The 25000-nt window shown below is 40.9% G+C and overlaps 2 protein-coding genes across 2 annotated transcripts in view; one reads left to right on the top strand and one right to left on the bottom strand.

Moving 5' to 3' along the window:
• Nucleotides 1-13266, top strand: part of LOC133403622 (rho GDP-dissociation inhibitor 1-like) — a 19475-nt gene extending 6209 nt beyond the window's left edge. The window contains exons 2-6 of the mRNA XM_061678643.1: nt 4459-4647; nt 7453-7536; nt 10339-10415; nt 10995-11058; nt 11796-13266. Coding sequence (XP_061534627.1) covers nt 4461-4647; nt 7453-7536; nt 10339-10415; nt 10995-11058; nt 11796-11995 — 612 coding nt within the window. The 5' untranslated portion in view covers nt 4459-4460 and the 3' untranslated portion in view covers nt 11996-13266. The remainder of the gene's footprint in view (nt 1-4458; nt 4648-7452; nt 7537-10338; nt 10416-10994; nt 11059-11795) is intronic.
• Nucleotides 11596-25000, bottom strand: part of ppp1r12c (protein phosphatase 1, regulatory subunit 12C) — a 31647-nt gene continuing 18242 nt past the window's right edge. The window contains exons 13-20 of the mRNA XM_061678642.1: nt 22591-22708; nt 19149-19264; nt 18183-18229; nt 17627-17660; nt 17317-17421; nt 16606-16656; nt 16407-16457; nt 11596-14181 (exon numbers count right to left, since the gene is read on the bottom strand). Coding sequence (XP_061534626.1) covers nt 14095-14181; nt 16407-16457; nt 16606-16656; nt 17317-17421; nt 17627-17660; nt 18183-18229; nt 19149-19264; nt 22591-22708 — 609 coding nt within the window. The 3' untranslated portion in view covers nt 11596-14094. The remainder of the gene's footprint in view (nt 14182-16406; nt 16458-16605; nt 16657-17316; nt 17422-17626; nt 17661-18182; nt 18230-19148; nt 19265-22590; nt 22709-25000) is intronic.

Genomic DNA, 25000 nt, shown 5'->3' with positions numbered 1-25000 from the left:
CTTTTCCAGTCGTTGCTTGTAAAATTATGTATGGCCAGTTATTTAAACCTATAATACGAAACTTCTGTCACACCATACAGTGGAATTCAGAATTACAACAGAACCGTCACTTTGATATGACATGGGCGGCCCCTTGTATGTGAGATATATATATATATATATATATATATATATATATATATATATATATATATATATAATTATTATTATTTTTTTTTTTAACTGTTAGATACTCTAGCTTTAAACAATCGGAATTTTTACCCCCAAACTTTATTAGCATGCCCCACTATACTTAGATTACTATTATAATGGTCGTAATCATATACCAGATATTGTTATCGTTAAATTTCCTCTGACGGGCTGGGATGAATCGCAGGCTTCTAGTCCATTTCAAGTTACAGAACCTCTTAGACCACAATCCATTTCCTGACATGGGTCTCACGTGACTTGACAAAAAAAGTCGTTATAAGCTTGAATAAAGGTAACTTGAGTTAAAGGGTTCATATGTTCACTGAGCTGCAGGATGTCTCCTGGGATGTTTTCTGCACAGCAGCTTTTCATGTGTAATTTGTTTTTTACCAATTCTGGATGCGTATTTTTTAAAAATTTTGAACTATCTGAAATTCTGACTTTAGTATCATTTGAATTTATAGGTTCTTCTGTACTAAAATAGTTCCTTGCCTCCTTTAAGTACTATTTCACTCACTGCAAATTTGTATTGCAACTAGAATGACTCTTTGTTGCTGCTGAGTATAACTGGAAAATAATTACCCTAAATGAGGTTCAAGTGAAAGGTAGACAACAGCTACAGTGAATAAATTAGGGAATTTGAGTTCTGTGCACTGTGACCGGTGAGATTGCACTCATGGGAATGTCGTCTTTTTCCTTAAATAAAGCTTGGGGTTATTTTCTTGTTCCTTGTGAGTGAAATTATGTATTTCCCCAACAAGCACCATGCAATGACCCTGCCTAAGAGGTTTATTGAATCAACAAACTGAGGTTTTCTTTTAAAATGAAACTAAATCCCATTTTATAATGCATTAAAGTTAACACGCTCACATTTCACACACTATAGGTGTACACTTACTGAGAACATATCTTTTTAAAAACATTGTTTTTGCGTGCATACATGCTACCGTATGTTTTAAGCTAGCGTATGTTTTACAACATGCATGCGCCCAATAATACGGTGCGCGTTATGTATGTGTTAAATACAGAAATAGACCCCGTAACTGAGACCGCGCCTTTTAGTAAGATGCGCCCTATGGACGTGAAAATACGGTACATTAACGGATATTTTGAAGCACACAGCCAGGTGTTCTCCTTGTAAGCGATTGCGGAGGTCTGTTTTCACCTACGGATTAATTGAAAAGATAACTCTTAAAACTGCACCAATAATAACGAGTTTGTTTGTTTGTTTAAATCATTCAAATGATGCTCTTGCCCTATTAATTGTTGAAAAGTGAGTGTGAGAGATGCTTGGTCCTTGTGGTGCTCTGTGGTGATATGCCGGCCGTTTCAAATAGTCTTTTCTGTAAATGTCTGCGCCAAACTTGACAAAGCCCCCCTTCATGGGCCTTTCTAAGCTGTAGGTTTGTGCATTCTGGACAGTTGGCAAAACATCCCTAAAATGTAGAGCAATAAGAAAATTACAAAATGTACAAAACAAAACATTTATTAATAACTGGAGATGTAATGCAGTGTCACATACGGCCATGACTTAAACTGAGGCATTTCTAGCCACTATGGGTCAAATGCAGTAGTTCTGTGTTCGCTGATGTAGTCATAAAGACAAAGAAGAAAAGAAATTAGGACCAGCCTTGTTAAGTGCCAAATCTCACCTGTTGCTTTCGAACTAGCAGACTCTACAGCATGTTGTCCTCAGAACGTTTTAGTGATTTGCTTGAAATAACTTTCAACATTTATCTGTGTGAATGAGACGTCATTCGTGTCAACTGACAAGCAGAAGCGGTCCATGCAATACGAACATAGCGCGAGTTACTACTGTCTATGCACATGTTTAGCTTATAGCTATGCTAACAGAGAGACAGCTTAATATCAATTCATATAGAAATATTAAATGAATAAATTCATTTACACGATCAGGATTTTTGAGGTCAATCACTGATCAGCAGGTTTAAAAAAGCAATAACAGATCACAAGATGGTGCAATGTGCCCATTTGCATGACTTGTTCGTTTATTGTATATACTTGTGTACTGTATCCATCCATACATTTTCTGTACCGCTTATCCTCACTAGGGTCGCGCATCCCAGCTCAAAATTATTCTCTAGCATTTTAGACAAAAGTGAAAACATCAATGACCTCTAGGATTCAAGGATTGGTCCCTGACATACGTTTAGGTCAGATCAACATTACAACATCACAGAAATAATGGGTGGACAAAATCTATTAGTGGTTGTCAAAATTTACTTGTGGCGGCCCGCCACAAATAAATATACATGTGGGAAACCCTGCGCTTCGCCACATCCCTGTTTCAATTAGCCATTGGCAAGGTGGCGAATGGACAGCGTGAACCCTGAACTTACATAGACAACCGGTGCCGAGGCACATTAATCTTTTATTTTTTTAATTAATTAATTTTTTAAAGAACGTTTTTATGATTGTGAGAAGACAGAATCTAAATTATGATTACATTTCGATTAATCGCCCAGCCCTACTAAGTGTAGCGTGCTCTTTCTCTTTCATCCCGCGGATGCTGGGAGCGCACCCCTTGCGCTTGCTGTTCCTGTGGTTAACACACTTGAGTCCCGCGGTCCTGCATAAGCGCACACTGATTCCCTTCTGTCTGGCCTCTTTCTTGCTGTCCCGCCTCCGCGATGACCTGTGCTATCGTCTCTTGGTAACGGCGCGCGATGATCAGGCGCCGTCTGGTCGGTGTCATTTTTGTAGTGTGGCCACTCGCCCGGTACAAGAGACAGAACAATTTTATGACAAATTGTCTGGTAATCTGAAATAGCGACTGTTGTGAACGACGCAAAAATTGTTTTGTCTTAGCTCTCCATTTCAATATCAATGATTGAGGATTATAACCATTCATTATTTTGTGTGATATAGATCATTGTATTGCACAGTTCTACACGACATATTAAAACTTTGTTCAAAAGCACCCTTGTAAAGCCCTTTTCAACATGGCATTTAGTTTTAAAAAAAACAAACAAACAAAAAAACTGATACATCAAATCTTTGTCAAAATCTGGTTATTTTTTATTATACCACTTATGGAACACAAAAAGAAAACAGATGTAGCCCTTATCTTTATTTTATTATCAGTTTATATTTTTAATTTAGGAGTTGCGCTACCTACCGTACTTTCTCATGTATAATGCGCACCCCCAAAGTTGACCTCAAAATTCTGGAAAACCCTTCTACCTATGTATAAGGGGTTTTTACAATGCATGATTTTGCTTCTACCCGTATGATCAAAACATGCAGTATTATATGTATTTTGTTAGTTTTTTCAAAGAATTATTCTGAAGTTAAACACCTTATTTGAACACACAATATATATACTACTTTTATTTCGTAAACGCGAAAACACACAGTTGTGCTCATATGTTTGATTACCCAGGCAGGATTTGCAAGATGTGTACAATTATTTTCAGAAAACATGAAGGACCAGGCGAAACACATTTAATTTTATTTTAATGGGGTTCAAATTAAACTGTCAACCATTTCAGAAAAGCATTATTATTAAACAAAACATAAACATAAATAAATTAATGATGGTTGTTCAGTAATCAGTCGTATTAAAACAAACAAAACAAAAAACAATATTTCACAAATTCTCCCTGGATATGTAAACTTGTGAGGACAATTGTACATATATGCAGTCATATGTACTCCTGTCATATTGGAATGAAAGTGTAGTCTACACCTTTTTCATAACCTCTTGGTGGCATACTAGAATGAAAGTGTACAGCTTTTTCATAACCTCTAGAAGGCGACATATATCGATAAAATGTGGAAGTCTTTTTCATTTTCTCCTATATCTATGTATAATGCACACTATTGACCTTTGACAATTTTTGGGGGGTAACAAATGCGCATTATACATGAGAAATTACGGTAAATGTATTCGTGTGCAGTCATTTGATTGGTAACCCTTCTTTATGATTCTCACAAAGTGGTGATGTAATTTCAGAGAAGTGAGTTGATGTGACGTCAACCAGCAGTCACAGTTAGGTCAGCAGGAGCATCATAAATAGGGGAGCTGCTGCCACATTTTGTGCTCAGAGCATCTACAGAGTCAGTGGGTTGTACGCTGTCCATCAGCATTCCTCTTTATCGTGGTGATCATCTGTTTCTCCAGGGAGCTGCAACCTCCTTCCCAGTAGGCGAATGTCCATTTTGAGGATTGTCCATATTTGGTGTCTTTTGGTTTTGAACCTTTTTTCTTTGTCAATCTACTGTACTATATAACATTTTTATCACCAGACATGGCTGAGGATGACATGACTCCAGAGCGGCTAGCAGCCATCGCCGCAGAAAATGAGGAGCCAGAGCTTGTGAACTACAAGGCACCTGCCCGAAAGACTGTGCAGGAGATCCATGAGCTGGATAAGAATGATGAAAGTTTACGCAAATATAAGGAAGCCCTCCTCGGCGCTGGAGTCGCTGAAGCTGGTAATGCAGTTTGTCTTTCTGCTGTTGTTTTGTGTGCGTGTGTGTGTGTGTGTGTGTGTGTGTGTGTGTGTGTGTGTGTGTGTGTGCGTGCGCGCGCGCGATCCATCCATCCATCCATCCATCCATCACTCGATGTCACAAACCTTTATATCAATGTGTCAAGTTTGGCAATTAGGGAGTTACAGTCCCGTCAAAGTATCGGAACGGCAAGGTCAATTCCTTTTTTTTTTTTTTTTTTTTTTTTTTTTTTGTTGTTGTATACTGAAGACATTTGGGTTTCAGATCAAAAGAGGAATATGAGTCAAAAGTTTAGAATTCCAGCCTTTATTTCATGGCATTCACATCTAGATGTGTTAAACAACTCAGGACAGAGCACCTTTTTTTTTTTTTTTTTTTTTAAGCCACCCAACTTTTCAAGTGAGCAGAAGTATTGGAACAGACATGATTAAATTAACTTTAAGTGAATAACATTTAATATTTGGTCTCATAACCCTTACTTGCAATAACTGCATCAAGCCTGCGACCCATTGACTTGACCAGACTTGCATTCTTCATTTGAAATGCTTTTCCAGGCCTTTACTGCAGCCTCTTTCATTTCTTGTTTGTTTCTGGGGGTTTCTCCCTTCAGTCTCCTCTTCAGGAGGTAAAATGCATGCTCTATTGGTTTAAAGTCTGGCGATTGAGTCGGCCAGTCTAAGACCTTCCACCTTTCCCCCGATAAAGTCCTTTGTTGTGTTGCCAGTATGTTTTGGTTCATTGTCTTGTTGCATGATGAAGCTTCTCCCGATTAGTTTGGATGCATTTTTCTTTAAATTGCAGGACAAAATGTTTTGCCACAGGGGGGTGAAGGTATCACAATCCACTGTTTGAAGAAGACTTCAAGAGAACAAATATAGTGGCCATACCACAAGCTGCAAAAGACTCATCAGCAAAAAGAATCGGAATGCCAGATTGGATTTTGCAAAGACGTACAGCGATGAGCCACAAAAGTTTTGGAACAAAGATTTATGGACTGATGAGCCCAAGATTAACTGCTACCAAAGTGATGGAAAGACCAAAGTCTCGTCTTTATGAATGATGTAACTCATGATGGTAGCAGCAGAATAAATTCTTAAGTCTACAAAACTAGTTTCTCTGGCAGTTTACAGAAAATGCATCCAAACTAATTGGGAGAAGCTTTATCATGTAACAAGACAATGACCAAAAACACACTGCCAACACAACAAAGGGGTTCATTCGGGGAGAAAAGTGGAAAGTCTTAGACTGGCCAACTCAATCAGGCTTCAACCATAACCCAATAGAGCATGAATTTTACCTCCTGAAAAGGAGACTGAAGGGAGAAACCCCCAGAAACAAACAAGAACTGAAAGAGGCTGCAGTTAAGGCCTGGAAAAGCATTTCAAATGAAGAATGCAACAGTCTGGTGACCTCAATGGGTTGCAGGCTTGATACAGTTTTTGCGAGGAAGGAGTTATGCCACCAAATATTAAATGTTATTCATTCAGTCATTCATCTTCTGTTCCGCTTATCCTCACAAGGGTCGCGGGCGTGCTGGAGCCTATGCCAGCTATCTCCGAGCGAGAGGCGGGGTACAACCTGAACTCGTCGCCAGCCAATCGCAGCGCAAATAAACAAACAACCATCTGCACTCACATTCATACCTATGGGCAGTCTTCAATAAACCTACCATACATGTGTTTGGGATGTGGGAGGAAACCGGAGTACCAAGCTTCTCACCCTATCTCTAAGGGAGAGCACGGACACCCTGCGGGGGAAACTCATTTCGGCCGCTTGTATCCGGGATCTTGCTCTTTCGGTCACGACCCACAGCTCGTGACCACAGGTAGGAATGTAGATCGACCGGTAAATTGAGAGCTTCGCTCCTTCTTTACCACTAACGGACTGATTCAAAGTCCGCATCACTGCAGACGCTGCACTGATCTGCCTGTCGATGTCTCGTTCCGTTCTTCCCTCACTCGTGAACAAGACCGCAAGGGAGGAGTTCAAGTAAATGTTATTCACTTTAAGTTAATTTAATATTGTCTGTTCCAACGCTTTTGCTCACTTGAAAAGTGGGTGGCTTCAAACAAAAAAGGTGCTGTGTCCCGAGTTGTTTAACATATCTAGATGTGTAAATACCATGACATGAAAGCTGGAAATGTGACATTTCCTCATATTCATCTTTTGTTCTGAAACACTAATGTCTTCAGTATACAACAAAAACAAAGGAATTGACCTTGCCGGTCCAATACTTTTGGAGTGGAGTGGATTTTATGTAATAGGAGAGCCCTAGCTGATAGTGACTATAGTGATGTAAGTTTGAAGTTGCCAGAAGTAGACTGCTGAGTCTCAGAAGAAGTTTAATGTACTGTAATTTCTTGTGTATAATACGCTTTCGAGTATAATGCGCACCCCCAAAGTTGACCTAAAAAATTCTGGAAAATGCTTCTGCCTATGTTTTATGCACACCGTCGATTTGCTGGTATCCATATGCTCGAAACATTATCTGTTTTTTATTTGTTTTTGTTTTTCAAGAATTACTCTGTGTGCATGCACTAATGTAATTGTTACCTTTTCCCTTCATTATCTTCAAAGCATTGAGACGAAGTTCAACAGTGCTGATAGTGAGGCCACTTGCCCTCTGTTCTGCTGCGATCTGTAGCAGCTCCTCCCATTTCATGTTCATGCATCTTCATCCCATTAACTATGGATATTGAACACACTTTTGACACAATTCATTTGTAGTGTGCATTTCATGTAGAATGTCAGCTTTGCAGGAGCTCATGCCTGTTCTGCTCTTGTCAGATCCCAGTGTTCCCAATGTCCAGGTGACCCAAATGGCTCTAATGTGTGAAAGAGCCCCAAATCCTTTGGTGCTGGATTTGCAAGGTGAGTCCCAGTAGAATGATTTATGCATCAGAAATGGCCTACTTTCTGAAATGTATGCCTCCAACGAGATGAGGAGGAACAAAACTTTTACTTGCCAATAATATAGGTAGTACAGTATTGCCTAGTTTGGACTATTAAAGTTGAAGATCAGCTCATATTGTCTAAATCCAATTTTTCAAACAGTATCGTTAAGGGCCTTTCACACCGCAATTAGTACAGCATAGTCCACTGTTGACCAACCCATTCATTATGTGCTGCAACAGCGCAGCACCTTGTCACGAAAGGCTGGCGGCGCATGAGGTAAAGCATCTGCTGTTGCAGCAGCCTCACCTGACTTGAAAAAGTTCAGTTTGGGGCGCGGCGCCCACTGATATCGGCACATTCGATACAAGTCGTGGTAGAGCGAGTTGAGTGCCAACAGCAAGAGATTCTGGCCGAGTTCTACGGTGAAAACGGTGAAAAGCAGAGAAAAGTAAAAGTAGAAAATGGAGGAATCCACAATTAATCTGGTGTCCTGAGCGCCGAGACACAAGACAGATGGAGGAAGATCGCCACTACTTTGGACCGTTTATTTTGCAAATGCTAGACATGTGTGATTTTAGCATTTTTAACAAGACAAATGTTAGCTTAAAATATAGCATAGCCACACATGCTTTACTTATGTCACGTCTTTAAACTATTTTTCACAATCTCAGCTGGCAGGTCTAAAAACCAGCCCCATGACGAAAGCGGGCTGGGGCGTATAGTCCCCTCCCGCGCTATATACACACCGAGCGCCCTTATTCGATGCAGTGGCCATTTCCGTCGAAACACACACTAATACAAAGGAAAAACGGCACCGAGCTTGCTGTGACAAGACGCCATTACGTCAACTGGAGCAGTGTCGCTGGCGTGGGGAAGGATCAATACTGTCTGAAATGTCGATGCCGCTGATACCAGAAGATTGATTCTCAAAATTAAATGTTGATACTTTTGATAATTCAGTCAGTTGAGGGACTATTTCAGTATCATATCAGAAAGGAAATTGTTGGTATAGATCATTAGCAGACACACAAAAGGAGCACTTCGAAGCCACAATCTGTTGCGGCCAGCCCGCCACAAATAAATATATACGTACGTGTGTGGGGAAGCCCTGCGTATATTTGATTGACAGATTAAAGATTCAGATTACATTTCCAAAGGGTAAAAAAAGGATGCAAAAAAAACCAAATATATACATAAAAAAAATTAAATAAAGCTGCTTAACTTAAAGCAACATCATGCAAAGGTAACCCAGTCACATTCATCCAAGATTTGCAATATTGTCCAAAATGTCGTCGTCATAAGAGGGTCTCATTCTGTCCCAGGTTCACCTAATAAGTGTGAAATGTCCTTGTGTTCAAACATAGTCCAGAAATCGTCCCCAAACTCCTTGAAAGGTGTCCCGTTTACCTCTCAAAATATACTATGTAATCTTCTCCAAAGGAGTTCTGCCTTGAGTTGCCCTTTTCAGAATCCTCTCAGTCAAGCAAAAAGTTACTTTGCATGCGGGAATATCGAGGCTGTTTCAGGATTGAAATGGATGTGTGAGGGGTGAGAAAATCCACACGTCCGTCTAGCGAGCTGCCATACTGGAAGTCTCTAAATATTGAACGTTTAACATTTGCCATTGTCGGCCCTGACCGTTTTACAAGTAGATATGGAAAGAAAGCCGCTCTTAGCACACGTCACAAGATGGGATCATTTCTCAGGAGGATCTTTTTGAGACATCTGAATAATCAGGCCCTTGCTGCCTTGGATCGGAAAGCCCAAAATTGGTCCAATTATTGGTGTGCGTGTATACTGAACAGGATTTAAAAGAACTCTTCAGGCTGAACACACAAGTTAGTGAAGACAAGCTTGGGAAACCACAGGGCGCGGAGGCCACAGACCCCCTTGTTGATGGTCAACACTGAAAGTACCTGCCAGGTCATTTGCGAGATATGAGATATATATGATATGAGAAGATATGAGAATATGAGAGAAACTTGACTTTTAAGTTTCGTGAGAGAGGGTGACAAAATTGTGTATTACTTGGCTCCAACCAGTTTGTGGTCTGAAGAACATGAGTACAGCTAAAGGAAATGATGCTATCGCTATACAGACCTCCACTATGGCAAATCTGCCTAGCATTTTTCAACTTAATACACATTGGCATGGGGAAAAAAGTAGTCCAAAAAATTCAGAGATTCTACTGTCTTTAAAAATGGAAGAAAAAAAAATTTAAAAAAAAAAAGAACGCAAATGAACTGGCTATGAACACCGGGACAACGTTTGGAAGATTCTCACTGAAGGTTTGGGCATGCGGAAATTCTGTGCAAAGATGGGGCCGAAACTGCGAAATGATGACCACAACGATCAACGTATGCAATTCTCTCAGGACATCCTCCAGCGTCTTGAAAAAGAACCCGAATTGCTCAGGAGACTCATCACAGCTGACGATTCATTTGCGATGGCTGTGTAAGAAGAATCCTTCCAGGAGTGCGTAAAGGCGTGGCAGAGAAGGCTGGGAAAGTGCATTAGCGTGCAGGGGGATTACGTCGAAGGGGAAAAGTTAACGCTAGTCCTGGAACTTTTCTGACACACCTCATATGTTTCGTATTAAAAATCTTGCTAAAACAATGCTTTTGGTTATTGATCTGTGATTTTTCTTCTTAGATTTGTCTTTTCGCGACGTTGTGAATCGTACGGATGACTGTGATAATGTCGGTCACTGTAATCACGATATGTATACCTGATCAAGTGTATGTCGATACCCGTTTAATTTTTCCACATTTCCACCAGGAGACTTGGAATCCTTCAAGAAAGAGGCCTTTGTTCTAAAGGAAGGAGTTGAATACAAAATCAAGATCAGCTTTAAGGTGAGAGCAATTCTTCTTGCGGCTATGTACAGTGTGTGTATCTCATTCAGGAGCGTGGGGGACAGTAGTGCCCCTCCGTTTGGGACTGGGGGGGGGGGGCACTGTTACTTGTGTTCAAATATCTAGACTGTCTCATTATTGTTCTGCTGTGGTTCTCACCCCTAATCCCCTTGTCCACTCTGTCCCTCGGTCTGTCCCCTAAAGCCCTTTTCTGTCCGGCTGCATTTTCAATAAACATCGGAATCATAAAAACATTGAAAACTAAGCAGAGGGAGTATTTCAAACGCCCCTGTAGCACAGCACCCACCCTGACATACTGTATATAATGTTCGCAGGGTTGAATAACTACAAATGAAATGGAATCAAAGATAGCCATCTTTTGTCTGTTTAGTAGAGAAAATGTACCGGAAGTGATAACCACTGCTGATTCCTGTAGTAACACAAGTACACTGTGTATGTTGAAAGACATTGATATTAAGTGTTTCCAGCTTCATTCTAAATTCATATTTGAAATAAGATTTTTTGCATGAAGCCAATGTTTGATTTGTCTTCCATAATTTTTTTTTCGTGCCTCCTCAGGTGAACAGGGAGATTGTTTCAGGTCTGAAATATGTGCAGCAGACATACAGGAAAGGAATGAAAAGTGAGTGAACAGAAATGTTGCTGCGGTGCTCTCATTAGCGTAGCAAATTCCATTGGTTGAATCTCCTGAACACAGCTGGTTAGGCCACGCCAATGATCAGTTTAATTCAGTTGTGCACTTTGCGATTGTTATGGGGACTTGACGCCAACTATCTGCTTCAGGAGTGTTGCGATCGCGGAGTGTGCATTGGTCAGAATGCAAGCGATAGGGTGGATTGATCTTTAAGTTTCTTTATTCGATCAAATGTTTTGTGTTTGTATTCGTTGGGTGTCTGTGGTTCTGTAACAAACCGAATGAATAATATATAATATAATATATAAGAAGTAAATACAGTAATTAATGTATCCGTTTTTTGGATCAATGACGTCACTGATCGGATCGGCGAATTATGTATCAATTGATAATTAAGTGTCGGCAACCAATTTCATTTGATTCGTTGTTGCGCAATTATTATTTCAGTCTGTGCTTCTGGTGTGTGTGCCCCTTGTTTCGGAGAGTGAGCGCTGTTCATGCTGTGTGCACCTTGGCATCTTTGAGGATCGCTCAGGCGTAGCTGCCCGACGTCACATAGTGCACTGTCTTCTAAAATGATTGCCAAGATAAAACGTTTACTGTTAGGAATGTGCTAACGGCTGTATGAACTACAGTATAACTGGGCATGAAAATCATTATTATTTCAACCGCTGTATTACACCCCGTCACTTTCCCTTGTAATCCACTTTGATCTGTGTCTGCAGTTGACAAATCTGACTACATGGTGGGCAGCTATGGGCCCCGCCCTGCTGCATATGACTTTCTGACCACCGTGGAGGAGGCTCCTCAAGGCCTAATGGCCCGCGGCAACTACGTCATCAAATCCAAATTTACTGATGACGACAAGCACGACCACCTGAGTTGGGAGTGGAACCTCAACATCAAGAAAGACTGGAAAGACTAAGCGGCCTTTCAGTGGGTGGCGAGTCAAAGATGTCTACCAGTTGTGTGTCACGAGACGCCCGCTGCACCGACACCCAATACTGCAGTCTCCTTCCGCCATTTGGGCCTTTTTTTTTTTTTTATAAATACTGTCATACATTTAATTTCTTCATGCCTTTATGTCTGTATCTGCTTAACACTCTTGACAGTCCTCACATTCTTAGCATCAGTAGCAGCACTTTCCCCCGTCCATTCAAGCAACCATCCAATCACATCACCTCATTAAGCTTTGTTTGATGGAACCTCAAACCTTCCCCCCAGCTTTACTCCTCTCTGTTCATTTTGCGGGTCGAAATCAAGATCTGCTTCTTCAGAATGGTGTCTTCCTCCCAATGAAGTACATGGTTAAAGCAAGTGTACAATCAGCTTAGTTTGCCTTTCTATCTAGTTGTATCACTGGTTGTGTGACTGTGACTGTGTCGACATCACTGATAATCAGCTGTCTCCCCACCACATCCATCATTCCGTTGTCCACGTGCTTGCTGTCTTTTGATATAATGACCAATACCTGCCTTCATTCAGAGCTGCTCTACATGTAGTCATACGCCCCCTCTTAAAATGGGAAGTGTTGCTCAAGAATATTGGTCATCAAAAACTGCCCCGGGTGGAGTTTGGTGCCAGGTAGCCTGACAAGTCAAGGGCTCACTTCGCTATCAATGTAACACCCACCCGTAGCCCTGTTGAAGTAGAGATTGATTTGACAGGTAACTTGTTGGCTGGGCACCCGGCCAATGCGCCCCAAATCAACCCTTATAATTGCAGGGTCATGAATGTTCAGAATTGGAGAAAATAAGAAGCCTGTGGCCTTATCGCAAATGCTCACGTAAAGAAAACTCACAAATGTTTCTCTCGTTTGCTTTGGTGGTGGTCCTCATTTGCCTTAATGTACACGTGCTCCCTGCAACACCACCTGAGCTGGCGGTGTCTGCTGCTGATGGCAGTAGTATCAGCTGCTAGCTTTTTTTTTTTTTAAACACAGTGACAAGGGTCATACCACTTAACTCAGTAATTCATATGAAGACTGTTTTGGAAGAAATGACTGGTAACACAAACCCTAAATGAACTGAGCATTTGGATGTAGCTTCTTTGTTGTTTTAACATAAGCTATGTATTCCTGCGCCATACATTCCTTCACATTGTATAGTTTCTATGAAATCACTGGCATGCTGGTGGGGTTGTACATGATATCATTTGTGATTATTCTTGGTCAATAAAGATTTTGCTCAGCTTGGACTCTTAACGTGGTTTGACTGGAACAACTGCACACACACGTTTTAGAACTCCCAAGAAACAAGAAAGACTTGTTTTTTTTTGGGGGGGGGGCAGTTTTTCATGAACTTATTTGCACCAACAGAAGTCAGAATCATTGTTTGTGCATAACATTATGCCATAAAACACAGAAAGGCACAGTATTACATGAAATGTTTCTTTAAATGACAGTACAGTAAACAGTAGAAGGCCTTGCATCTGGCCTTGTCTACTGAACAGTAGAAATCCATCACAAGGTGACTGTTGTCCTTAGCTTCCAAGTTGTTTTCAGAAGCCTCCAACTCAATATGAAATGACAATGATGTCAAATGCTAATGTTCTTGCCTGTACACCATTTATAGACACACACTGAGCTAAACATTTACACATTTGGTCCATTCTGAGGAACAACACGGTCCACTCAACATTCATTCAAATTTGGGCAGGATTTGGCACATTTCCATTTGTTCTTTTCCTAATCACCGACAGCAGTACTTCTCTTCACCCATTCTAAATGTCAAAAATATTATTCAGCATGGCTTTTAGTCTCTCAACACACGTTTATACAAAAACGGACCGAAGTATTTCAAATGTTCCAGTTAAAAACAAAAACCACAAAACAGAATAGAAAAGAGGATGTGAACAGGAGCACACCCCAGTCCACAGAAGGTGCACTTCAGCTTGTCATACAGTGATTCTGCAATAGCCCTGAAATTCTGTTCAGTTACCCTTGGATGTGTTTGACATAGATGTGAGTCAACTCCCCTGTAATACATTAAGGTTTTTTTTTTAGGATTAGGGTTTTTTTAGGATTCATCTGGAGAGTTTGCTGATGACTCGGATGAGGGCAGCATTCTCATCCTTCAGCCGCTGGTTGTCTGCTTTCAGGTCTCCCAGAACCTTCAGAAAACAAAAAAGAAGCTGGTGTCAAACCATTGCTAGAACAATCATTTTGAACGATATCTGACAGGAGAGCAGAGGCACGCATCACTCAGTACTATGTTCCCCAACAATGCTTTGATCGATATCTATTTTAGCAATCAGCTGTGTTTAACTGCTCTTCTTTAAATGCACTCCAAATTGTAAACAAAGTACTTTTAGATCCAGTATTTATAATTCAAATCACAGTCACATTCAATGGTTTACTGCAAGTTAAGATGTGGTCAGAAGGACTACAGGGGTTCCTCAATTTCCACAGGTCCTGACTTACATTTCGAGTTTACAAACGGCTTGTAACGGACTAGTTGGCGCAGCAGCCTAAGATTACTATGTCATCATGCGGCACAGGGCACAATCAGTTACCGCAGTACTAGGACTTTTTTTTTTTTTTTTTTTTAAATATATAATTAATTGAAATTTCTACTTTACGACAGCGTAGCTTATAGATTTTGCGTTTCGAGATCTATGAAATTTGGTTAATGTTAAAGGGAAAGTAGTCATATATAGAGTGCCTTTTGTACGGTGGAACCTCTGAATTGAAATCCCCCAAACGTACCATTTGTCGTCGTCGATTTACTAAAGGATTGCACATGCAAAAAATGGGCGCAACCTTGATTTCTACCCAAGATTAACTTCTACCAAAGTGGAAAGGCCAAAGAATGGACCTGCTTATGATCCAAAACACACAAGCTCATCTGTGAAGCATGGTGAAAGTAATGTCATGGCTTGGGCTTGCATGGCTGCTTCTGGAACGGGCTCACTAGTCTTTATTGATGATGTAACTCATGATGGTTGCAGCAGAATGAATTCTGAAGTCTACAAAATCGTTTTGTCTGGCCATTTACAGAAAAATGCATCCAAACTAATCGGGAGAAACTTAATCATGCAACAGGACAATGACCCAAAGTTATTCACTTTTAAGTTAATTTAATAATGTCTGTTCCAATACTTTTCCTCACTTGAAAAGTGGGTGGCTTCAAATAAAAGGTGCTCTGTCCTGAGTTGTTTTAACACATCTAGATGTAAATACCATTAAATAAAAGCTGGAATTCTGAACTTTTGTCCCATATTCAACTTTTGAACTTTTGATCTGAAACCCAAATGGCTTCCGTATACAACAAAAACAAAGGATTGCCGTTCCAATACTTTTGAAGGGGGCTGTATAAGCAAATTGATTAATTTAGCACACAAACCTGCGGTGAATTGAACTGGCGGATTTTGAGTCTTTGAATAACACATCGGCAGCACGGTGAACAACTGGTCAGAGAGCCTGCCTCACAGTTCTGAGGTCTGGGGCTCAATCCCCGGCCCCGCCTGTGTGGAGTTTGCATGTTCTCCCCGTGCCTGCGTGGGTTTTCTCCGGGCACTCCGGTTTCCTCCCACATCCCAAAAAACATGCGTGGTAGGTTAACTGACAACTCTAAATTGCTGGATACAGTTACCTCCCGTTTTACGCGGGGGATACGTTCCAGACACAAGCAAGTAAAAAAATGTTAAAAATTAAAAAAAATAAAAATAAAAAATTTAAAAAATTTAATACCATAAAAATCTTTTTTTTTGTTTTTCTTTTTTTAAATATAGTTTCACGCCTTCCAATCTAATTCATCCTAGATTTATGATCGTGTCTGCGAACATATTTGTACCTTTAAGAGGCGGGGCCTTTTATAGTGGCGTGTGAGTGTCTAGGTGAGAGCTGTGACCGACAGCAGCGCCTGCGTGAGTGAGCTGTGTTTTACTGTTCTCCCGGTGGCCAGTAAACAGCTAAAAAGTGCAACGTGACTGTGGCTGTCCTTTCCCCACATGTGAGGGCATTACAGTAAAAACCCTTTTAAAAACCCTTCATTTTCCGTACCGCTTTAGCCTCACTAGGGTCCCGGGCGTGCTGAACCCTATCCCAGCTAACTCTGGGCAAGAGGCGGGGTACATCCTGAACTGGTCCCCAGCCAATCACAGGGTACCTATAGATAAACCATTTGCACTCACATTGACACCTACGGACAATTTACAGTTCTCAATTAACCTAGCAAAGTGTGTTTTTGGAATGTGGGAGGAAACCGGAGAACCCGGAGAAATGACAAACTGTACTACTTGATGGAAAAGTGGCTTGTTTTTTCCCCAGCTGTGCTCATTCATTTGAATTGTACATATGACTGTAGAGTGGTTGTCATTGTGAAGTCAGTCAGAACCTTCAAGTCTTCTTCCAGTTCCACTGCTCTCCTCTGGAGGGCCAACTTCTCCTAAAACAACAAAAACAAAAAGGGACTACTGAGTCACAAGACAGACAATCAGTATCTGACACTAACGTTTTTCCTTCCATCAAATTAACAGCACCGCAAACATATGCTAGTGCTGCACCAAGATCTCGTTGCAGTAGAGCAGACTTACAAATCTCTCCAGCTCCAACAGGGCAGGTCTCTCTGTGCTGCCATCTTGATTCTGTCACAGAGATTGTTACAAGTCGTGTAAAAGAATCACCACAAGTCAAACTCGCCCCTCCCCCCCCCCCACCAAGTTTAGGGTTGGAAAACCCCAGGAATTTTGAATTTATTGGAATAATGCAAGAATTCTCAAAGTGAAAGTTGGCTCCAAAAGGGAACCGAAATAAAGTTGGGGCAAATACATTTTAGCAAAATCCTGGCTAAAACAACCAGATTTCATGCAAGAAGAGTGATAAGCATGTTACAAATAGCATTTTTAGTATTATTATTATTAGCATTATTACCCTGACTTCAGTGTAACCCAACTTTTTTTTAGTTTTTCAAGAGCTGTCGCTTGGTGTGTTTTTTTTTCCTGCTTTGTGTTGTGAGCTATTTTGCAATGGATGTCTGCTTATGATGAAGCAAAATGTTTCAATTTATGCTTGAATGTGACCTTTCCATTAAATGACCCAGTATTCCCAGTTAATTCCCAGAAATTCTAATGGCAAGTTTCCAACTTGGAATACTTCCAAATTTTGCCATTTCAACAATCCATGGAAATGTAACAGAACCTTTCCAGAAATTTCCAGCCATTTGTAAGCCTACTGCTGCTATCCAGGTTCAAACAGTCTAGTTAGCTAAACTTCTCTTTCCAAATGAAACATCAAACCGGCCTGACCTGTCTGAGTCTCTCCAAGTCCACTTTATTTTGGCTCAGCAGCAGTTCCATCTCCTGCAGTTTGTCCTTCAGTGCCAGGTTCTGCTGCAGTACCTGGAAGTAGAGCTGGAGGGGAAATGTACAAATATACAACAGTCCAGGCTCAGAATAAGTAGGTCCTGATGATGTAAGAAGGTCCATGCATCTATAGTAGGTGGAAGTAACTAGCAAATCTGTTCACTTCTAGTTAAAATCCCTTTAATAACACTCCAGCGTTTCTTTTTTCGGAATGTCCCAAGATTCTGCGAGGGGGAGGAGCTCAGACACGTACCATCCTATAGTCAGCGTTCCCCAACCCGATCGCACTGCACAGAAACACAGAACAAAAATCACAACACAGATTACAACTGGCTTGCTTGTCTTTGGAATTAATAAATTAAATTTATTAAAAAAAAAAAAAAAAAAAAAACCTCTCATAATAGGGAAGCAAGGCACAAATGAAAGTATTCACACAAAATGTTGAGAGATACTTGGGACATGTCATGCTTCCAAATCTTTTTAAAGAAGAATTAGTACAACTTGATATAGAGTACTGACTTAATGCACTATTCCTGACCAGTATTTAGACATGCAAGAAGCTCACATCACTCATGCAATGCTGTACTCCATATGATGTTATCGTGAAAACACAAATCAAAAGCCACATATCTGCAAGTACTGGCATCTAAAAATAAAACACATTTTTCAAACACACGAACAATATATTTTATATCACAGCAGATTATGCTAATATTATACAATAAGACAATACATAACATAATATGAATCAGAATTTTTAGAATAAATTATTTATTTTTTAAATAAAAAAATAAATTAAAAAAACTCACGTGGAGGCGTTGCTATTTATTGGATCATCCAAATCCTCGTCGTCATTCTGAAACACAAACAGGTTGTCAGCGAAAAACCTAGGACAACTTTACTAATACTCGTTACTGACATTTCCCGATAAAAAAAAAAAAAAAAAAAAAAACAGGCCACATTTATTCTTAACCTGCTCTCACCTACACAGTTATCCAAGTATTTCAATCCAGTTGAAGGATGTAATGTTAGTTTACTGTGTGGTGATTACAGCTTGAGTGATGAATTCATTAGCTTTGCCAGGAGCGGCGTGGTGGAGCATTTTGTCAGCATTCAGCCTCATAGTGAAAGGTTCTGGGTCTGAGCCAATCAGACCTTTCCGTGTGGAGTTTGCATGTTCTGCCTGCGCTTGCGTGGGTTTTCCCCAGTCACTCCAGCTTCTTCCCACCATCCAAAAATATGCTTCATAAATTGAACTGAAGACTAGTCTGAATTGCGCATAGGTGTAAATGTTCCCTGTGATTCCCACTTTTCTACCACTTACCCTTATGCATGGATATTTGCCAAACATTTCTTTATGCATTCTTATAGTATGGGACCATGTAATAGATCCAAGAAAGTTTGTATTGATCACTGTGAAAACTCTGATATACAGACGATAGTGGACCGAGCTTATCCTTGATTGATTGGGAGTTGAAAATATTTTTTTTTTGTAGATTACCACTGCCTATAGTATTGGAGTGGAACAACAGATTATAAACCCCAATTTAAAATTGTTTTTCAATTATAACTGTACAACAGAAGAGCACACTGATTGTAGCCTTAATGGGGTCCGACAAACACACGCGCACACACAAAAAAGAAAGCATTTATGAAGAATAAATTAGTAACTGTACATCATACTCCCAAGGTGGCAGAATTGCACTTGAAACAAATCCATTGTTGATTGGCTGGAAGCTCTCAGCTTTTAGTGACTGCGTGAGCGTCTTTCTCACCTCGCCGCCCGGCTGAATGATGCCGGTGGAGCGCCTCTCTTTCCTCGCTCGCCTCCTGTCCTTCACTCCCAGACGCTTGTCTCCGTCGGGCTCTTCCTGTTTTACTGGGTCTGTATCTGTAACACATTACAAAGGCACTTAACCATACTGTAGTCTAATGGGTGTCAAGACATTGTTGAAGAATCACCAAAGTATCTAACACCACTGTGGAACACCTACAAAGACTATAGGAAGAATAACTAAAAAGCATGGCACGGTGGACAACTGCCTCACAGTTCTGAGGAACGGGGTTCAAATCCCGGCCCCGCCTGTTTGGAGTTTGCATGTTCTCCCCGTGCCTGTGTGGGTTTTCTCTGGGCACACCAGTTTCCTCCCACAAACGTGTGGTGGGTTGATTGAAGACTCTAAATTGCCCGTAGGTGTGAATGTGAGTGTGAATGGTTGTTTGTTTATATGTGCCCTGTATTGGGTGGCGACCAGTTCAGGGTGTACCCCGCCTCTCGCCTGAAGATGGTTGGGATAGGCTCCAGCAGCCTGTGACCCAAGTGAGGATGAGCAGTAAGGAAAATGGATGGATGGATGATAACTAAAAAGCAAGATTTAAAAGGTCTTAGTAGTTACAATACATGGCATAAAAAACTGCATGGTAGCCATGATCATCTCTGGCCATTATTTAGCGGGTGAATCAGCCGTTTTCTGCTAAAGATCTCATCAGAAAATGAGGCTGGAAACCACAATCACCGACACCTTGTCCTTTGCGGAATATGGCAGAAGGCCAAAAACACTAAATGCTGGGCCTGATGTGTCTCATTGCATATTTATATAGTAGTGTTGGCACTCAAAAACAATACAAGGGTAATATGAGTATTTTCCTAACCAATCATTGTGTATGTGCTGCCGCAGTCCGACGACGAATCGCTGTGCCTTGTCGTATGGCCACACAAGGTGGGTGTCGGCGTGACGGAAAACACGCCCAAACTGAAAAAAATCGGATGGCAACACGCTGTGAGGGCAGACGGCCCACGTGGTAGTAGACAACAGCAAGAGAGTTTGGCTGAGGTGTACATTAACCGACACGGAGAAAATGGAGGAAATAATAATTGCGGTGTCCCAGTGCACGAGCTGTGGGACACGAGACAAATGAAGCACTGTGACGTGGTAAAGGAGCATTCTTGTGCCCGACCCTGCAGTGAACATAACAAAAACCAAGTGCGGTCTGAAAAGGGCTTAAGCCATCTTATCCATAACAAAGCAGCTGTGTTCAGTGAATATTCAGAGTAGTCCAATGTTTTGTTGTTAGCCATTCTTGTTGCCTTTCGCTGTATGTTTTTGGGCCATGACATGTGGCTGAGACCTACTTTTCTCGCAGCAGGCAGTACATTTGAATTCAGAATGAATTGATAAAAAGATCACGATTATTTTTTTCAGATTGTCCGATCTCTATTATTATTATCATCACAATTTTTTTTTCATTTTAAAAACGTTTTTAAATAGCTGTTTTTAAAGCGGCGTCATGGTGGGCGACTGGTTAGCACATCCGCCTGACAGTTCTGAGGACCGGGGTTTCCTCCCACGTCTCAAAAACATGCATGGTGGGTTGATTGAAGTTTCTAAATTGCCCGTAGGTGTGAATGTGAGTGCGACTGGTTGTTTGTTTATATGTGCCCTGCGATTGGCTGGCGACCAGTTCAGGGTGTACCCGCCTCTCGCCCGAAGATATCTGGGATAGGCTCCAGCATGCCCACGACCCTAGTGAGGATAAGCGGAACGGAAGATGAATGAATTAATGTTTTTAAAGCATCTGTACTGAAAACTAAAAAAGCTAGACAGTAGTTTGACATTTTATAAACATCTTTTCACAACACTCCTAATAGTCAGTATTTAAAACAGTAACTCCAACATGATATTGGCATACAAAGCAAATAAAATATAGAAAAATATAAGAACAATTTTCACACAACAGTGCAACGAATGTAGGAAAATATAACAACAGTGCTCTAATTTGGAATCCTGAGTATTTCTGAAGATACAAAATAAAAAATAAACAAAACTGCCCCCTCTGGGATAATGAAGACACCTTGGATTGTAAACATTATTCTGTAGTTATGATGCTATTGTTAATGTTATTCTGTTATTGCTCATTTCAAATGTACATCATCTGTAATAATATTACATTTTAACTAGTTTTGCCATTTTACCCCACCTGAATAATGATGACACAATTGATTGTTGCTTTTGTTCCAGTGGTTAACAGCAAATGCTACGTGTGCTACGCAGTGAGTGACAGGCTGTACTGATTGCGCTCGCATTTTTATGCGAGCGCAATCATAATCACTGGGGTGGTACTTCTTCAAATCAATAAAAGACAAGTGTTGCTCGTTTTTAGGGCGCCAACATACCTTGCACATCGGCTAGTTAATAGCATTGATCCATGCCGCTTTGGTGACACCGCCACACAACTTGCAATGGCAACTCACGGAGCGGTCAGCCGCTTCCATTGCCGGTCAGCAGCACTGGTGAAGAATGGCCACAGACGACACGGCGTGCTCCGTGTGACGACGGCTTAAGGATTCTTTGTACTCGCGCGGGCACTGACGTCGCTGCGGCTATCCCGCGTGCAGTTTATCTTTATACTTGAGCGCAACCGACGCGCGCTGTTTTGAAAATGTGCTGCAGTTCTCCACCAAGTCGGGGGTGTCAGCTGGTATTGGCCAGAGCGGAGTTTCCTCTGCATTTTATGGCCAATTCCGGTAGCCGTTTTTACTTTCAAGGAACAAAGCAACAACAATGCAGACTGTGAATCAGTGCCTGCTACAACAAATGGACCTAAATGACCAGATGTGTTTAATTATATTGCAAAATCAATAGCATATGTGGAACCAAGGGGAAAACTGAATACATCATCACAGGCTGTGACTAAAACGGACCAATCACGAGAGATTATTTCCGCGGTATCCTGTGCACGGCGACAATTTTTGCGAGCGCGGGAGAATAAAGAGGCCTCAAGTTGAAACGAGAGTTTTGAGCCGGGGTCGGGCCAGCCAAGGAGGCGCGGTTTCGGTTTACTCCAAAAACTGGCAACCGGAAGCGAAGCAGGAAAATGACTACTCTGATTGGCTGTTGTCACGCATATTCCCGCGGTGTTAGATCAAGGAAATACGCTCACAGCTGATAACAGAGATCGAAGGGAACTTTTCCATGGCCATTGATCTTGATCATTTAATTGCCCAGCCCTACTCTGATGAGAAAGCTTATCCTGTTTATATCTAAATGACTGAACGTTAGAAACATCATGATAAAAAACAATATTGATGGGTGGCACATATCCTCAGAAAAAAAAAGAAAATTTCATTCATACCAATGTACACAGTACAATGGGATAAATGTTAAGCTGAACAGAGAACATTGAGTAGGTCTGGTATGTCTACAGAAACAAACTCACCCCTCTCAGCAGGCGTGAAAGAGATGATGGGGCTGACAGGCTGAATGTTACGAGGCAGGGGATCAGCAGCTTTAGAGACAGTCTTCTCAGCTTCCTTTAGGTCTGTTAGGGTCACACCCTGTAACAAATAAACCACAATTCACAGAAGCCTTTCAGTTGTTTCCTGGTAAATAGATAAGGTGGCGATCACACACATTAGCGAGATGAGATGATAATTACAAAACCAGACATGCAAACACCAAAGGCATTAAAAAGGTGGCAAAATTTTTTTTTTAACATTGTAGGTGGATCCCCCGAGCTCCTGCAGAGAATTCTTTTGATTTATAATGTAAATTAAGCAATTTGGAAGACTCTGAAGAGTACAATAAGGCAAAATAAACTAATTATTTTAGTTATTTTCACCGCTCAAGTACATGTTGATGTACAAATTTAAGATTCAAATTAAATTTGCCTCATTTCTTTGCTTTTTTGTTTTGGCCTCCAATTTGAGCCAGGCCCATTTCCACCTGCACCTGATGCTAAGCTGTGCCACATGAATAGCATCCTCATCTTTAAGCACTCTCATTCTGGAAAATAATTGAATAAAATGATTATCTGTTTCACTTAATTTTACACTATTACCAACCGCAAAGGCTAATCCCAAATGCATCCGCCAGGAAAAATTAAGTGCAATATTTTTCTGTTTTTATTGGCCATTTCTGAATTTGAAGTTAGTTCATTCTGTTTTGTGACATAACCCCTAACATCGCTTAATAGATTTAACTTTTACATCCGTAAACTAATTAGATAATTGTAGGCGCGTTTCCTAATTAATACAAGATGTACTAGCGGATCAACTCTTGTCACCGATGTGTGCTTCGCGGTTCCGCCGGGACCACAACCAGGGCCATGGCCCGCAGCACCTCAATGCGAAGATACAAAAGACCAGTGTAACAAATACGACACGGCCTGATCTGATGAGCAAAAATGTTGCTTACACGTAAGAGTACAAATAGAGGACGTCCGCTCCAGAGGAGGGTAGAGTAGACAAATATTGTACTCAAGTAAGAGTAGTTACTTGACAATAATGTGATTCAAGTAAAAAGTAGTCGTCTAAAAGATTACTTGAGTAAGAGCAAAAAAGTACACAGTGAAATAATTACTCAAGTACTGAGTAAGCAGTGAGTAATTTCAATTTTTTTTTTAACTACAGCATGATCAAAAAAAGGATTACAAAATAATGTTATTATTGATCTTATGTTGCTGTGTGTGTGTGTGTGTGTGTGTGTATGCACAGCCAAAACTACAACAAAATATCTGCAATTTTTTCTCAAGTTATAAGTGGGCTGAAATGTCCATGTTTGGGCAGACAGTATCAGACATATACGCCAATACATGAAAGCTTTTGTTTTTGTTTGTCTAAATGGAAACATGAGTAGCGCACCGTTGCCTTCATGGTAACCTTCCCAACATGGCCGCCAGGTAGGCACGACAATCAGCCGGGCTGGCTTATCTAGTTTTAATACCTATGCCCGGGAAGCCCAATAGAAGACGTTGTGTGAGGTCATGTGACTTTCTTGTGTCGTTTGATTGGTGAACTAGATAAACGTCACTAGCGCTTAAATTGGATTGGTGCAAATAGTGCCCAATGCCGAAGTCGTAGTCTCGCACACGAAATAGTTGATAAGCAATAATTGATAAATAAAAGTAGCGAGCGACCTTCATATCATTGTAACGGAGTAAAGGTACCATTACTTCCAAAAAGCAGAAGCGGCGGAAGTGTTTTTTATGGACTTGTCAACTCCTGTGACTTATCCAAAGCAGGTCCCGAGCACACAGGCGAACCTCAGGCCAATGCACTCGCATATTCGTCCGCTGCGGAGTAATATTCATAATTACATCTGTGTATGGATGGTGGAATGGACCTTGGTGCCAGCGTTCAAGGAGTATGAAACAGCCTATGACGACAGCAACCCCCAGCCCAACCCCAAGAAAAACTCAGTGGATCCACATGAGTCACGCGAGTGACTTATTTTGAGTTCAAAACGGCAAATTTCACCGAAAGGTGACTTATTTGCATGTATGCGAAAAAACGTTTTCCTGGGATCTGTCTACATCAAGAGGGTTAACTAAAATTTTTATTTTTACGAAGGAGATAAAGCTTTCACTCAATAACCACCGCAGCAATTGTCTCACGACTACAGTAGTTCAGTAGTTATTAACTGATAAAGTAAGTTGCTTTCAATTCAATTAATCATCATGTCTGTTATTGTGGCAAGTGGCAAATTATTCGCATGCACTAAGATCACTGTAGTAGTAAAATAAAAATAACTGTTCAATCCAATACAAAACAGAAGAACAGTGGTGAACGAAAAAAATAAGTGGGCCAGTAATTGTAATTATGTTAGTGTTTTATACACATGGCATGCAA

The sequence above is a fragment of the Phycodurus eques genome, chromosome 6 (assembly GCF_024500275.1).
Source record: "Phycodurus eques isolate BA_2022a chromosome 6, UOR_Pequ_1.1, whole genome shotgun sequence".
Taxonomy (NCBI): domain Eukaryota; kingdom Metazoa; phylum Chordata; class Actinopteri; order Syngnathiformes; family Syngnathidae; genus Phycodurus; species Phycodurus eques.
Note: the sequence above shows the minus strand (reverse complement) of the source record. Positions and strands in the feature narration are given on the sequence as shown.